This window comes from Rhipicephalus microplus, chromosome 3 (genome assembly GCF_043290135.1).
Source record: "Rhipicephalus microplus isolate Deutch F79 chromosome 3, USDA_Rmic, whole genome shotgun sequence".
NCBI classification, from domain to species: domain Eukaryota; kingdom Metazoa; phylum Arthropoda; class Arachnida; order Ixodida; family Ixodidae; genus Rhipicephalus; species Rhipicephalus microplus.
Genome location: NC_134702.1, coordinates 182,789,547 through 182,807,422, shown reverse-complemented (window position 1 = coordinate 182,807,422; position 17,876 = coordinate 182,789,547). Strand labels below are relative to the sequence as shown.

At 44.1% G+C, this 17,876-nt stretch overlaps 1 protein-coding gene across 1 annotated transcript in view; it reads left to right on the top strand.

Moving 5' to 3' along the window:
- LOC142804072 (uncharacterized) overlaps window positions 1-15,413 on the top strand; it is a 46,929-nt gene extending 31,516 nt beyond the window's left edge. The window contains exons 2-3 of the mRNA XM_075890621.1: window positions 8,933-9,088; window positions 14,604-15,413. Of these exons, the coding sequence (XP_075746736.1) occupies window positions 8,933-9,088; window positions 14,604-14,888 (441 nt within the window). The 3' untranslated portion in view covers window positions 14,889-15,413. The remainder of the gene's footprint in view (window positions 1-8,932; window positions 9,089-14,603) is intronic.
- The last annotated feature ends 2,463 nt before the right edge of the window (window positions 15,414-17,876 follow it).

The following is a 17,876-nucleotide window of genomic DNA, read 5'->3' as shown; positions in this document are numbered from 1 at the left end:
CGAGCACTCGCCAACCAGACTCACAGCGACCATCCTTCGCTTCGAGGTGCCAGGGATCGACTCCTCAGCTATCAGGATATCACGCTATTTTACCAAAATTCCCGACTAACGTATTCCTCGTCACCAAAATCTCTCTCCAGAAGTGACCAGGCTTTGTGGCGCAGACTTCAAGCGGCCACAGTAACGACTCCTTTTCTTCTCTCCCTTTTTACACATGGCGAAACCTCGCTTCATTGCAACTTATGTCCTAGCACCAGAGCCGACGTCCAGCACATATTTCTGAATTGTCCAAACAAACTCAAGCCTCAGTGGCAAGGGTCAGAACACCAGGAGCGATGGGAGGCTGCTCTGCGCAGGTCGCAACCAGGTTTACAACTCCGGACAGTGAGCTGGGCCAGAAGGGTCGCCGAAGCACAGCAGTGTCCGGCCACCTAGAGTGGCCCGAGGGCTCATCGTCATCTTGATTCCACTTTCCCTACCACACGCCCCCCTCAAATTATTCCTTCGTGAATCAATAAAGTTGATTACCTACCTACCTGTCGCAGACAAAAAAAAATAAAAATCACAGCATATCCACGGAGCGTATGGTGATGAGTGAGGCATAGCATTCGTCACTCTCTCGGCGCTTCCGTTCGTCCGTTCGTTCTTTTTGTCCGTCCATCCTTGCGTCTGTTCATGCGTGCGTCTGTGCATCCATCCGTCTCTCCGTTCGTCCGTGCGTTCGTCCGTCTGCGTGTTAGTCCAACTGTTCGTGCATGATTCCGTCCGTGCGACCGTATGTCCGTCAGTGCGTCCGTCTGTCTGTCCGTGCATATGTTTCTCTGTCCATCCATCCGTTCATCTAGCGAACACTCCAAGTACCGCCATATCGCATCTTTTCATCATATATATTCATCGTATAGAACTACCGCCATCCAGCGGGCATTCCATGGACTAAGCGAAAGGTGACACGGCTGTACTAGAGGAGGGGCACGAGTGCTCTCTCTTACGCCCCGCGCTTCGTGTGTATTTCCCACCTTTCGCCACCGCTAGTTCATAGCACTGCGGCCTAACCCTCGCTAAATCTTGCTAAAACCAAGAAGGTTGTGCCTAGCGAGTTTAACTTGGCAACCTTTTCTGGTGACATAGTGCTAAAAGCGCGTCGTTCTGTTACTAGTTTTTTCTAGTAAGCATAAAATTCAAGGCAAATTTTATTGGATATGAAGTCCCCGATTCTCGTCTCTGTAGATTATTTCATCACAAACAACTACCATTTTATTTATGATCAACGTGTGCGGGTTTCCTCCCCAATTCAAAGGAGTGCGCGCGTGCTGCTCCTCTATTCCGGTCGCGGAGGTGGCTGCCGACTACTACTACTACTACTACTACTACTACTACTACTACTACTACTACTACTACTACTACAACTACTTACTACTACATACGTCGCGGACGCACGACCCACAGCTTAAGGAGTTTCGCCGCCCAAAATAAGAAAATCCTGTTTAGGTTCCTGCGGTATAAAGAGATTGTTCCTTCATTAATAAATATAGAATTAATTTTTGTATCACCAGCAGAATTGTTGCGGTCATTGGAAGCAATTGAGAAAGGATTGAAAAATCGCTTTATGTCAGTGCTACCCCACCTTACTAGTCACAGCAAAATCTGATGAATGCAAGGCAACAACACTAGAAAAGATTGAAGAGAGAGAACAACACTAGAAGAGATAGAAGAGGAAGTACAGTCACTCCCAGCTTCATCTTCAGGTCCAGATAACACAACTACAGCAATGTTAAAAATTCTTTCAATTGTCTCCCAGTGATCTTGTTAACTTTATAAACTTTTCTGGTAGAGCGAAAACAAAGAGCGAAATAGGTAGAGCGAAAACATGAAGCGAGATAGGTAGAGTGAAAACATATATTGAGTGAATCTCAAATCGGATTTACAGCTGGGTGCCCCATATGATGTGCCCATGTTGACCAAGAAGCTATAAATAAACTTGCTCGGCACAGAACTCTATACGCCACTCTGGTGATCTTAGATATTTTTAAGGCGTATGGCAACGTGGATTACGCCATCTTGATTAGTAAACTTTGAAGTGTCAACGTTCCCGTATATCTAATCGCATGGACTCAAAATTTTTATGTCGACGTATATATTATTGTTTGCAAAATGGGCTATTTTCTAAACAATATAAACAGAGAAAAAGGTTTCTTCGGGATCCGTTATTTTATCATTTTTATTCAATATAATATCATGCTCTATTCCTACTCACGATAATGTGCAAGTGTATGTACACGCAGACAATATAGCTTTCTTTCCAGCTTGCCAAGACACACTCGTTGTACAAACTTTTGCCGTAATATTTGGATACCAAAAAATTATGGCTTAGCAACCTGTGCATGTCATTTATTATTAACAAAAGTGCTCCTCTTGCATTTACATTTAGCCCTCCAGTGCGGATCGCGTCGATGCATGGCCAGGACTTTATTTTACAAGTAGACTTATTAAAGTACTTGGGTATAATATACACTGCAAATGTGAAATATAGTTCACATATTGAATATATTGCGTCTAAGCGATTACGTGCGATTGGGTTGTTCTTGCGTATCAAAAATGGTCGATTTCGAATGCGTAGAAGTTTTTGGATGATATATTGCATGTGTGTCTGCCCAAAAATACAGTTTGGATGTGTGCTGTTCTGTGGGGTATCCACTTATAAATTACGGCCTCTTCTCGATCTAGAACGTGAGGCATTGCACATATGTTTAGGTATCCCTAAGTTTGTTGCTAACAATTTTGTTCATCACGGAGCATATCTGCTTCCTCTAAAAAACCAGGCTTCGCTTATTAACTGTTCAAACATTTCTAAACCTCTATCGCTCCCAACAGACACACTCCCAATACGTATTTGTAAGCGAGCCATCCATATATTTTTTATTGTGAGTGGTCTCGGCTACATCGATCTCAAATAGTCTATGTGCGAAAGCTCTGAAAGCCATTAGGGGTAAAAACTGGGACGTGGGTTTCTCACAGGTAGGAATTCCTACGGTAAGGACAAAGTTTGATGACACATTTCGAAAAATTGCTAAAATTTTGCCGATTAGATATTTGAGTTGGTTGATGGAAGACCACCTCCATACCCTATAGATAAGTTCAGTTATAGCCACAGAAGCTTGCGGCAATGCCGAGAAAGCGCGAGTGGACATCCATACAAGAGCACCAAACTGTTGTTTTTCACTCAGACTGCTCGATTTTACGCCGATATTCCAGGAGAATTAGTGGCAGTCATTCTGGCCATACGCAAGCTCCCAATTTTGATGGTTATACTGACTGATTCTTTATTCGTTTGCAGCGTTCTGACAGTACCGAAGACATCGCCTTGTTTATCAGAATTTTATACAGCTATGCCCAATTCTGTTCGTGATTTACATTTAGTGTGGTTGCCAGGTCTCAACGCACTAACACTAAATGAAACAGCGGACACAGTGGCGGCAGTATCAATTCAGGGCCCGGCCTGAATATTCTAAGACCCTGCTGTCAATATACAATCGCGCGATTTCGAAATTTCTCCATACGGCAGGAACACACCAACTTTTCTCTTTTTAAATGGCGCAGATTCTAAGCACCGTAGGTTTAAGCTCATGGTGTGCAACAGGACAACTGAAAGTGACATTTACTAAATTGCGACGCAGGATTGCCCCCTGTGAAATTTTATTTATACAGACTTTGCTTTGTTTCTTCCCCCCACTCTTACTCTTGTACACAAGCGGAAACCATATAAGACTTTCTCACAAAATTCTACAATTACCGAAATTCAGGGCAAAATTTTTTGGCCCCAGCTTTCCTAAACATAGGTTTCAGCTATCTGGAACGGTACCGTTCTCCCTAGAGGCTTCGGCTCTGGGTCATTGCAACAGGGACATATATGGAGCGGAATATAACCATATAAATGAATCAAAACGTCTACCATGCTAATGTCCAAAGTACATACTCATTACTTATTCCGGTCATCAGTTTGTTTCATGTACTTTTGCACCATACATTATTATTATTACTATTATTATTATTATTATTATTATTATTATTTCGTCTATAACAATTCGTAATATAGTGTTAGCACAATTAGTTCTTTCGTGTACCTAAAAACATCTTTTTCGGCATCCCCCAACCTATATTTTTTCAAAATCTCCCTACCGCGCGATTTATGGCCGATCACCCGTGGTGGGTTGAGCCACTGCTGTCTGGTGAAACGAACCAACGAATCCATTTTTAATAGGTTATAGCCATGCCTCATGTCATTTACGTGCAAAACTATCCCACGGCTCGTAATAGAGTGTGTAGTCATTATTCATAAATAATAATCGCCCACATGTACATCTATCAGAGGACGAAAGACCAGTGGAGCATTGCACCCAGAAACATGTCATACGTCACTCAGTGTTCACCATCTTTTAGGGGCGGAGCTCCTTATAGCGGCAGCCGTTCGTCCCTTGTAGCCGTTGTAGTAGTGTGTAACAAGTATAAGACTTTGACGTCCAAAGTGGTGCCGGTGAGAGACTTCTTGTGTGAGTTGTTGAAAAACAAAAGATAGCGCTCAATGTACATGCCAATGGCTGCTAAGGGGGAATGAGAGACAGGAAAATTCGGCTTATAGTGAACGCGCACTCTGTGAATTTTTATTGTTCAACAACGCACCGAAGACAAGAAATGGTTGCTACGTTGTACTCGCTGTGCGTAACCTCCTAGATTTTAGAAAGGTTTAGCGAGCATTGGGCCGCAGTGCTATGAATACAGTGAACTAGTATATACCACGAACTCGAGGTGGTTAAAGGTGGCAAGTAGACACGAAGCGCAAGCCGTACGAAAGTGTGCGTGTGCCTCCTCTCGTTCAGTCCTTAGAATGTCCGCTGGATGGCGGTGCTTCTATAAGAGGGATATATAATGAAAAGATGCCAGAGGGTGGTGCTTGGAGTGTTCAATAGATGGACGAACGGACACACAGACAGATGCATGGACGGACTCATGGATGGCTGCATGGACGTGTGGACGCACGAACAGATGCACGCACGGACGGGCGGATGGACGCATGGGCGGCCAGACAGACGCACGCATGGATGGACGGAAGCAAGAACGATTGGACGGAGGGATGCTCCGCCCCACTATCCATCATTGACGCCGTGGATATGCTGCCATGTTTTTAACGCTATACTTTTGTTGGCGCTTCGTTCCAAAAATAATACTTGCTTATTTACCTAGGCTTTCATTGTTTTTAGGTACCTCTTCTTTTTCACTTTCTGGGTACATATAAATTCAGACTTGACACCCACAATAGATTTAGGTACGCCACAAAGGATGAAAAAGAAGGATGTACATTTACTTAAAGCTTTTTATTGAGTGATACCAAAGAGTGCCATTTATTGTATCCTTTTATTGAGTATCCCAAAGAGTGCCATTTTTAGTACCAAGCTATAAGCCAGAGCCAGGCAAATGTCGGTGAACGATACAGGTTAGCTACTGGCCTTAAAAGATTTGAACGTGGGCTCATTCGCATAAATATATATCAAAAAGGAAAACAGGCACAGCCTGGAAAACACGGGCAAGAAGGAACACATCTTGCGCATGCCCTCGTGTGTTCTTTCTTGTGCGCGTTTGGAAGCAGTGCGTGTCTCACAGCGAAAGCTGCTATGAGATCAGAACACGGGTCGCGTGTGGCGCCGAAGCTGTCCGCTGCCACAGCCGTCAGTGTCCGTAACCAATATAACAAGAAATAAAAAAAACAACTCAGTAAATCAATTGCGTCTGGAGAGAGTGAACAAAACGTTTATTTGATGTTCTGCGCAAGAATATCGGTGAATGGTATTCAGCAGGCGCTGCGTTAGAAGTGCATCGAGCGTGGAGCGGAGGCGAACGAGCGCATCGAGGCACGTTAGGCACAAGTGCCATCTGGCAGTTATCTTCGAAAATAAAGGAAGGCGTGAGTGCCCACGGAGAAAGATGCGCGCCTTTCTCGGAGGCGATGAGAACTAGAACGCAAAGCGACGGACAGATGCCACCACCGTGACGTCGTAGCAAAGCTTTGGAAACACCTTTCTGAGCATCGCGTTGCACTGTAGGCGCAGCGCGATTAAACGCTACATTCCTTAGAGTTACTTGAGTGTGCTTTTTCTAGTATAAAGGCACACATACAAAACATCGAAGCATTGTTGTGGCGCCTCTGATATGCGGAATAATTGCTTTTTATTGACAATGGCACAACTATGAACGCTATACCTTGAGCAATATTGTTGGGCGCTGCGGGTGGGGTTGGCAGTTTGGTGCCGTTTGAGGTATCGTTAGGGCATACAAACTGACAAATGTACATGCAGACAGACAGACAGACCAAAATTTTTCCGTCAAAGGTCCCCAAGAAAGACTATCGTCTTTAAGAAAAATACGAAGGACACAGACGGATGCGAACATGAGCCCGCTGCGTGCCAACCTTGTATTCTACCAGTGAGCCACGCCGGCCCTTGAAACTTTCAAAACTGGCCTGCGGCTGCAGGCTTGATGTCGGGAAAAGAATTGCGCTAAATGAGTAATAAAGCGGTTAAAAGATCAAAGGAACAACCAGGTGTCACACAATGAGAATTGCGTAAAGAGTTGGTCGTTAAATGACCCAACCCATTACAAAAGCTTGTTCTGCTTCACCTATTAACTGCCTTCATAAAAATGGCATAGTATTTGCTAACTTTGAGGTAGTAATGGTTTGTCACATATGTCACAACCCTTGTGGTAAGCGCAGTTACTGGCCGCCAGGCTGTTAACAGTTACTACATTTGCTGTCACAACCAGCATTTAGTAACTGTTACTGCCCTAACCATTACCAACCATGCGCCGTATTGAGGGACTCCAGATGAATTCCACTACCTGGTTAATTGCGATCTGCTTGTCTTATTAACTTTGCTATAATTTATTGAGTTTCTTCTAATTGTCTATTACAGCGCGTGTAAAACTTGATTATGGTTAGTTAACTTCTACTTCTCTATTACGGCAATGTTAGAATGACGTTTACATATCTCGTTTGCGTACTTTAAAACAAAATCTTTTTTTTATCCGTGGATATCTCCTGCGTCTTTTTTTTCAAATTTAAAGATGATACGTGGAGACGACTCCTTTCATAAACTGTCACAATAAGGATCACCTACCGTTTTCGATTAGACAGCCAACAGCTGGATAGTAAAAAGGTAGCAACAGGGCGAGAAAGTTAGTAATTGCTGCAGTTACTACCTCTTTCATTCTAGTTAATAACTGTTTACTAACCTACGTACTGAACAGGTAGCGAGAACTTAGTAAATGTTGCAGCTAATTACTGTTTACTAACGTAGGTAGTAAAAATGTAGCAAAATGTTAGTAACAGTCAAATAGAGGTTGTAAGCGTTGCAATTACTACGTATTTGCTTGCATTTGCCACCTTTTTTTACTTATTTTTTTAGGGGTGAGGGGCGCATACCCATTTCAGGCATAAATCTTCATCGTCATCAGCCACTGCATAAAATAGTGCACATAACTTCTTGCAAGTTTGCAACGGATACCACGCTTCTCCGAAGAATGATGAACGATAGCCTAGTACACAAAAATATGATTCTTTACGGTGCCATGGGTACCCAGCAAGTGTGTTTGTACCAGTTACTCAAAGAGTGTTAAGAAAAGGCTTTGAAAGGCCGCTCTTCGTGCTACGCGTTTCATGGAGGCTTGGCATTTTTTTTCTTTTGTGACTTATAGTAGGTAGCAGAAAAGCAAGCCACCGAGAAAAGGGGATTCCCCTGTTGGAATATCGCCCCTCTCAGGACAAGATAACGTGTATGATGCAGATGGCAGCTCCGTTACAGTGATATCTCAGTTATGTCTTGTCTGTTCAACCTGCTTTGCGCGAATACGTGCAATGGGCGTGTTTCTTTATCTGACACAGAACGAACAGGGACCGTTCGGTCCCACCTTGCCTCCGCAGATAGCTGCCTGCCGTGCTACAGAGTGGTTGCTGAGAGACTGCTTGGACGACGAAGAGGTCGAGGAATACAACAAGCATGTCGGGTTGCTTGTATTATGTAACAGCAGCGAGGTTTAGAAAACTTTCCCTTCTTGAAGACTCATCAAAAACCATTATACCGAATCCAGATTTCTCGCACCTGCAATTCACATGGAATAATAAATGGTGTCCCACGCGTAAATTGGAAGTATTGGTAACAAAATTACGTTGCCGTGTACCACCTCTTAATTTCTACTTAAACAGGTCTGGTCTGGTGCCATCCCCTCTGTGCTCAAGCTGTAACGAACCTGAACATATCGACCATTTTCTTATCACATGTCACCGATTCAAAAATCAAAGAAAAAACTGCTTCGAAATTTTATTCAAAAAATTAGGAATATCACTTAATACTCCCAATATTTTGTCTTTTGGGGCCATTTCATTGGGACATAGCGACAGGAACATCTGCAGGGCTCTCTGCGAATTCATATATAACACAAGAAGATTACCTTGCTGAGTCAGCCATCAGCTCCCGAATTTTACTAGTCACACTACCACTTATTATTTAGCTGATACAATGCAATGATTCAACTTTCAGGAAAATTTCATATAACGATTCCATTACAGATATTCAACAAATTCCATTATTTCTCCCCCTTTTTTCTTTCTTTTTTTTACATTGCGCCAAATTAATTTCACAGTCAAAACACAGTAATCATATTCCCCTAATCTAGAAAATCTATAGGTATTTACTTGCATTAACCACCGGCTTCTTGGCCAATCCCCCTTAGTGGGTGAGAGCCACAAAAGAAAGGAACAAGCAAGCAAGCAAGTTGCTTGTATTCTGACTGGTGTGAGGTGTACCTCTGCAGTAGGCCGCTTCAGCAGGGCAGCTCCATCAATGGCGCCGTCAACGCCTTTTCTCTGCTAACGTCTTCGTCGCAGTCGGCAAGCGGCAACTCGTGGGCGATGCATTGGCTCCTCGTGTTCGACTACGGCGAGGACGAGGTGCTCATCTGCGACGCCGACAATCACGAGGGAGACCTGACGGGGCGCACGTACTGGAAAAAGAGGGCCGCTCTTGAGAACTACGGAAAGAAGGTAAGTATAAACGACATTGCTGTATATGGCAGAAGAGTAGAGTCGACTCTTGAATTTGTGGCGCGCACCGAAAGCAGGTGACGATTGGCCAAGGGCCTTGCGGACCGAAGTCTGTATTAAACCGGCTTTTTTTAATGCATTGGCGTTCAGGAGCTCCTTTCAGAGTAAATCGAGCATGTGCCTTGTTGGCTGTGAATGAAATATCTGCGTGGTCCGTGAGTGAAAATTCGAGATTGATTAAAAGAAAAGAACAGGCGAAAATGCTGTAGGCCCGTGTGCTCAGCTTTGGGTGCACGTTGAAGAACCCCAGGTGGTCTAAATTTCCGGAGCCCTCCACTATGGCGTCTCTCATAATCATATGGCGGTTGTGGGACGTCAAACCCCACATATCAATCAATCAAGGCGTCTCTCTTAATCATATGGTGGTTGTGGGACGTCAAACCCCACATATCAATCAATCAATCAATCAAATAAAAAACTTTGACGATGCTTGAGCTTCGCCTGCAAGAATTCAACGTGATAGTCTAATCGCAACTTTGGCATTGTGCTTTAAATTGCTAGCCAGGTGTCATGTTCCTGTCGAGTCAGCCACGCCGCGAGGAAAGGAACTTAGCGCATTTTGAAACTACCCTAGAGTGCATATTAAAAGTGCCTTTGCGAAGTGGATACTACAAGCGAGGTAACCACTAGGCGTGCCCTAAGACAGTATGCCGTTTTTCTTGATGTGACTGATCACGATGGGTTATGGCAGAGCGTTTTGTATTGGGTATGGAAGGTTTAAACCATATATTGTTTGTGCAACTCACATGTTGAGACGACTGGTGAGATTTTAGGCTCGCCCAAGCAGTGAATATCCCTTATTGTGAGTGGACGCATTAAATAACACACGTGCGGAATATATATCTGAGGTAGCTTGGGGCACGGTTCTGGTTTCGTGGTAGAACGCCTACTTACAATGCAGGCGGGGGTTCCATTACGGCTCGGCTTCATAACTATAACATTTGCGTCAGTTTTTAATTTTTACCTCAAGGTTATTACTGAGTGTTCGCTGAAAAACAACGACGCCGACACCGATGTGAAATTGGTACAGTTACGCTATCGCGTCGTATATTCTTCAAGCGCCCTCCATGTTTTTAAAGGTGGAGCTCATGAGGGCTGAGTCTTGTTGGCGTGCGTCGCGCTCCACAAAACCAAAACTGAACACCTGCACAATGAAGAACGAAAACATCTATGTAAATAATTGAATATTGAATAATTTGGGGAGTTTATAGTCCCAAAACCACCATATGAATATGAGAGACGCCAAGTGGAGGGCTCTGGAAATTGCGACAACCGGGGGTTCTTTGACGTGCGCCCAAATCTGAGTACACGGGCCTACAACATTGCCGCCTCCATCGGAGAAAACATCTATGTAAAGAAAAAAAAGCCTACTTGATCTGTAAATCAATGAATATATGACACTACAATACATGATTACCTGCGCCGTCCGTTTGTCCATCCGTCCATGCATTCGTGCACCCGTCCATGTGTCCGTCCTTTATACTAGTACACGACTCTGACGTAGACGTTATGGACCTTATAAATCCTATAGCTTCGCGCACTTGTCATCATGCACTTTGTAGAGATGCGTGCCTTTTTAAGACGTGCGCGCTTATAGTTGTCAGATTATTTCTAGGAATACAAAAGTACTAAACATGTAGCAGTCAAAGCAAACGCCGACGCCTCTTTGTGAATTTTGCCAAAATATTCGCCCAGAATAGAGGCGGCGCTGTGCAATGATGTGCCCATATTGATGGTATAATAAAGGCAGATCGTGCTGAAAACAGAGACGCAAGTGAGAGTGAGTGTAAAGAAATATAAGATATCGCTAACCGGAGGCTCACTATCTAATCCATTTGCGAATAGTCGAGAGTATTATTGCACGCCAAAATTCGATGAACGCGTGATTTTCACCAGCATGAGAACGAAGAAACGCGTTTATTGTTCGAAGCCAGGCGTACCGATAGCTGTGATAGCGCATGCGTGAGCTCACTATTGATTACCCTGCTTAAAAATCGAAACAAACTGTCTTAATAGTTATCTTTCACATAGACCCCTACGCGGGTCGAATTGAGTGGTTCACCTATGGTATGAGCATGCGCAGATAGGGCTTCGCGCCTCTTTCTTTTATACCGTCGTGTGCCTTTCCTGTTGTTCATCGACGTGTGAGGTGTCTATGAAGTTCTTTGGTAAGTCCATGCTTACAAACACGCCCTGTCTGTTTACTGTATATATCTACCAATTAGCCCAGCTTTCTTTCTGATTACGAGCACATCCATATTCAGGTCGGCTTTGTGTTCAGCGTCAATATTATTTTTTCAATCGTACATTTCAGTAGAATGATTACAGATGAAGCTTTTTTTCTATGTTCAATTAGTTACTAAAAGTAAATTTAAGGAATATCTGGAATTAGAAATGGCCCTCAAATATGACAGTACCCTCATTCTTCGGTCTTCAAAGACTGAAAAAAAAAACAAGGCGCTGATATGTAACATACTTAAAAATATGTTTTTACAGGTCTCTCTCCAAAAGGAAGTTTTCAACCGTACACAGTTTTCGAATGCCTTGTTCGTGCAGTTTTCGAAGCTATAGGGTTCGTGCAATTGCGCTACGCATGACATGGTACTTTTTTTTTCAGTCACGTTCTTTAAGGAGGCATTGCGTGCTTAATGTGTTATTCTCTGGATTCGGTCAAAAACCTGTCAGTGCTTCATGTTCTATACAGTGGGATTTTATTATACTATCTAACTGATTGATACTTGGGGTTTAACATCCCAAAACCACCATGTAACTATGAAAGATGCCGTAGTGGAGGCCTTTGGAAGTTTCTACCACCTGGGGTTCTTTAACGTGCACCCAAATCTGAGCACACGAGCCTACAGCATTTCCGCCTCAATTGAAAATGCAGCCGCCACAGCTGGGATTCGATCTCGCAACCTGCGGGTCAGCAGTCGAGTACCATAGCCACTAGAACACGGCGGCGGGGCTTTATACACTCTAAAGAAACATCCCATATTTCAACACTTCGCCAGATATTCAACTCTAGTATGAGTTTGTGAAATGAGGTGTACGTTTTTCAGGTTTCCTGTTGCTTTACTCGCAAGGAATCAACTATTATCTTCATTATTGCGAAACAGTGTGAAAAACAAGCGCACCGAAACAAACAAACAGAAACAAGCTGTAAGATATCTGCACCGTCAAGTGTATGCCATGTATAAGTGAGGCACACGCCCTTTTTCCATCCCCTTGCCCTCTCCTGTCATGTGTAGAAGCCTGTTTATTTGTGCTTGCCAAAAATAAACGTATTATTTATTAGTCGGCGCTCGTTCACATTTGCTTCTTTTCGTGTCCTCGTTTTTCGCGTTGTTTCGTATCAACAAAGCCTTACCAACAAGCTCGAACTCCTACACTCTTGAACTATTATCTGTTGTTAACTGTCTGTTATGTGCGGTTACCTGTCGATAAGTGTTTAACAAATTATTAGAGCAAACGTAGTTGCCTCTGAAAAGGTTCCGCAAACACTAAACAGCTCTATAGTTTCCGGTTCTCGTCATGCACAAAATAATTTACAATGCTGGCGTGTTCTTGCACATTCCAAGCTCAATGTTAGGGTAGCACAGATGGCTCTCGAAGGGAGTACTACCGTGCTGCATGTGTGAGTCATCCACACAAGTGCTTTATGACGTCAGCTCAGTAAATCTGTGTCAGGTAAACTGGAACGTAAGTTAAAATGTTGAAGACGTTCAAATAGCAGGGTGCAAACTTAGAACCTGTAGGAAGGAATCCTTGAGCCCTGACGAATTTTCCGCGCACTTATTCAAAATCTACATTCCAAATTGAATCTCGGACAGCTTAGCTTCTTGTACTCGACGGCCTCAAAGAGTGTATATGTAACACAATTATCCATTATAGGCAGCCATTTTGAACTTATTTCTTTACTGTTTGCTTTAACACGGCAGCCATTCACATCACCACGACATAATGACATTCCTCTACGCCAAACACTATAAAGGCTCAGGAGCCATATAGTCGTATATACTCGGTGCCAACTATATTGACATTGGAGCGAAGGCTTCCGCATATACGCATTGCTCCGCAAGTATTACGGTTGTTTATGGATGATATCAGATTGGCTTACTGTCATCATTAACACCTTTCGGAAATTGCATACAGAAAAAAAATGTGCACAGGAAAATGTCTCAAGATTGTTCAGTGTACATCTTAGGGTCACATTGCGAGTACATTTTGCTTGGAGATCTAAAAGCGCGTATGCGGCTGCACACTTACTCACCACGTAAATCTGGTTTACTTTGTGAAACCAGCTAGCTGAAAAGGTGTTGTTGTTTAAGAACAGAGAAGAAGAGAGGGTATTTTTACAAACTGGACAATATTGTATTTTACCTACGACTTCGTGCAGCTGGATTTTGAGTTATACTATAGATAAGGCAGCACTTACTACAGCAAGGTGAATGAAAAAAATTGCGCGCTACCAGGCATGCCCTCTTGTTGCTTAGCTTTTACCCGGCTGCCGAATAAAGTTGTCGCCAAGTATATATTACATGAGTGTCTGCTGTATCCAGTCTTTTTTGCATAGACTGTGAAGATTGTGGACTTCGGAGCAAGCGTGTTCTGACAAATTTGTACAGATACATGGCATTTTCCCCACAACGCTGACGTTGTCATCAATGGGCGTCGCTCTTGTATGTTCATTCCAAATGGTAATAAAACGCTAGTCAATCTGCGCCATTAAATTTTTCTTTTGCTGCAAAGCCATCGAACTACCTTCATCGTTCGGACAGACCTGAATGATGACACATGCATAATATCACTTATTAGGCAACTTTGTGTACATAACACGACAGTTTTGTACGCGCTTGTCATTGAAGAGGCTATAGAAAAGAGGAAAATAAAACGCACAGCAGTCTATGTTGTGTCGTTGCTATTATGCACTGCGCAGTGTAATTTTTGGAGTCCCACAAATATATTTTAATTATTGTATCCTATCACTGTAAGCTGAAACTGTTCAATCATGTGCATGCCTTTCTATGCATACAGTCTGAAAATGCAATTAATTCCTAACGCACTGTAAAACATGCGCATCCTTACGCAAAACTTTGGACTCAGACTCATCTATTGTGCTACTTGTGCGGTAAACTTAAAAGCTACAATGCAGACCATAATAGAGTTGTGAATTCGTGCCTGTAGTATTGAAGTGTTGGTATCAAAGTGTTGAAGTGAGTGTGTACTGTAACGATGGTGTTTTATCTCTTTTGTGAATACTTTTTTATATTTAACAATTGTGTGCAATTAACTGTGCAGTGGCGCCCGCTGTCGAATCCTATAGCTAAACTTAATACGTACTATTTGCTGCCGTTCTGTTGCACCACATTTGCATGTACTTGTACTCCAGTTACTTTGTCACCTATATTGAGTGCTCGAGCCCAGCACACCCTCACTGGCTTCTTTGTTTTTGCAGAGATATCTCGCGAAGCGGAACATTCCGAAAGAACGCATTGACCAGCTACTGAGGAAGATGTGTGACTCCGGCCAGTACCATTACACACAGAACAACTGCCAGAAATGGGCCCGAGACCTCCTGCATGAACTGGACATTGAAATGCCCTCTGATGAGGTCGACGCCCGTACTGTTGTGACCAACTACATACAGCCTGCAACCATAGTCGGTGCCGTGGCATTGGGCGCCGGTCTGCTCGGTGCGCTCATCTTCAGTGGCGGTGCCCGCCAGAACAGACGGGATTAGACGGAACACTACTTAGCATTGGTTCTCTGCCAAAACATTGTTTTGAAATTTAGGGTGCTAAATTATTTTTCTAGGGCAGTTTTGCCAATTTTCTTGTCATTGCAATCCGTGTTCGAGTGACTCCAAAAACTGGTCAGCAGAGACATGGAAGCTTGAATGCCAGTTGCTGTATTGTGCAGTGGAGTGTGACGATCTTCCTCTCGGTGCTGTTTTATTCTCAGAAGCTGCATTCATCTCGGCAACACACTGGTGCGGGTTTCTCCGTGGACTGCGCAAGTATTCCAGAAGGCTCGTGTGTTTGAACCCTGTACCAGTACTCTACATTGCCTGCGGCGTACCCAGAGAAGCGAATAATAAAATTTACGAAGCAGCTGCGTACAACTCCATGGAAGACGTAATAAATTTGAAAGTGGGTACTGGGTCTTGAGACGCATGTCACATCTAGTACTGCGGTCAGTGATGATTTCTGTCAGGCTATTTTGACATGACCATGATATATCTGCCTGTCTATTTTTTTTCTTCAAACCCATTCAGTACACTGCACAAATATGGCGCTACTACTCATGTGAACGCCCCCACAGGGGTGCCTGCGCAAATAGGCGTTTGGTGTGTAGCGACACCACGGACCCGAGCTAACGGGGGAGTTTTGACTCCTTCCCACGCCTAGCCGTGCGTGGCTTTGCCGTGTCCGGAGAAAAGGGGATCCTCGGGGGTTGAGCCGACGCCGGATGATTGGACCTTTAAGGCCCCCCGGCGGAGGCAACACACCCATTTGGTCCCAGCTTCACGTAGACGGCACCGCTGGGCTGACCCACCCCAGCGGTAATCGGCAGTCGCCTTTTCCTATCTCTCTCTACCTACATCTTCGTCTTTATCGCTCACTTTTTATCTGTCCTGTCGTCTTCTCTTTTCCGTTTACTTCCAAATTTTCTGGCGGCGAGGATTAACCCTGTGTAGTTACCCAACCTTGGGTAGTTATATTCGGTTATAGCGGTGACGCATGGCTGGCGTCTCCAAGTGTTCACTATTCAACCTTGTAGCGTCCCCTTGTCGGGCTTGGTGATGGGTGGCCACCATCGCCGCCGAATTGAAAATGCTTCATATGGAAAACACTTTTCCCGCACTCCCTGATCGCCGCCTGAAAAGCTGGTGCACCGATGACAGCTTCTTTACTGCACAGCCTAAACAGACCTTCCCCATGTACCATGTAATCCACAGCCAAAATGAAAATAAAACAGTTCGATTTATTTCACCAGTTATTGTCTCGAAAACGCTCACAGATGCAATTGGCCCTGGCTATAAAGTAACAAAGATGGGGAATGGCGATCTCTTTCTAGAAGTTCGCGACAAGGCTCAGTACGACAAGCTCACAAAACTCTTAGCATTTGATAACATCCCAGTATCAGTAGGCCCACATAGGTCGATGAACACAGTGCGTGGCGTCATATCTGATGATGACCTCCTCAAGCTGTCTGAAAGCGAATTGCTCAAAGGCTGGCAAGAAGAAAATGCAGTGAAAGTACAAAGAATAACAGTCAGGCAAGATGATAAACAGACCCAAACAAAGCACATCATAGTTGCCTTCGGTACAAGCAACCTTCCCGACTCCATTGAAACTGGTTACTGCAAGCTTCGTGTCAAATCTTGTATACCGAATCCTCGCCGATATTTGTGTCAGCGCTTCGGACACGGATCCCAAACGTGCAGAGGGTGCGCAAGGTGCGCGAAGTGTGCATCTTGTGAACATGTATCCGAAAACTGCACTTCAGAAGCCTGTTGCTCTAACTGTGAAGATCATGCTGCGTACTCCCGATCATGCCTCGCATGGAAAAAAGAGAAACAAGTATTAGAACTTAAGGTCAAGTTTAATCTGTCATTTCAAGAGGCACGTCAACGTTTTTCTACACACAATCATTCTGAACCTTCCTTCGCTGACGTGGCGCGTCGAGGCGCCGTGCCACGTCTTTCGGCATCCGCGAGATTCACACCAAATGTGACTGCGGTTGTGCCAGACGTGCCTCCAGCTGAAGCATCCTGTACTGCTCCGCCCCTGTTCAAAAGGGCCAGCAGACTTCAGAGTCTGCTGGACCACGGACTACTGCAAGTGCAGTCAGGTCTGAAACTGCCATAAACGTGCCTGCCAAGCAGGCACCATCCGTCACCTCAGAAGAGGTGATGGACACAAGCCATACACTTCCGGCGCCCCACACGCTGAAAGAAACGCGCAGCTCTTTGGAGCGAAGCAAGAAAGAGAAACCCCGTATTACAGAGCCCACAACAGGCCCTGTAATTTAAGGCAACGTTTTTTTACACACAGCACTTAACTACATTAAAAATGAAGACACAAATTTTACAGTGGAATGTCAGAGGACTCCTGAGAAACCTTGACGATGTTCAAGAACTTTTACATAAACAGTCATCAAAAGTGCTGTGTGTACAAGAAACGCACCTAAAGCCCAAGATCACTAATTTTCTACACCAGTATATCATTTTTCGAAAGGACAGGAATGAAGCCGTCACGTCATCTGGTGGTGTGGCCATTATAGTCAATCAAGGGATTGCGTGTACTCATCTACCACTCGAAACATCTCTTGAAGCAGTGGTTATTCGTGTAGTTCTCCTGAACAAACTCGTCACCATCTGCTCTGTCTACATACCTCCACCATACTATTTCGAAGAACGTGAATTCCAGTCCCTAATAGATAAACTTTCAGAACCTTATATCCTCCTTTGAGATTTCAATGCACATAGTAATCTATGGGGTGACTCTCGTGGCGATGCTGGAGGTCGCCTGATTGAACAGTTTCGTTGCACTTCTGTAGCGTGCCTTTAAGTCGGAAAGAGCCCACATAATACTGCCTCGCCAGCAATACCTACTCGTCAATAGAACTCATTATTGTCTCACCATCCCTCCTTCCTTTACTGATATGAAATGTCATCAATCATTCTTATGGAAGTGACCACTTTCCCGTAACGCTAAGCACACCC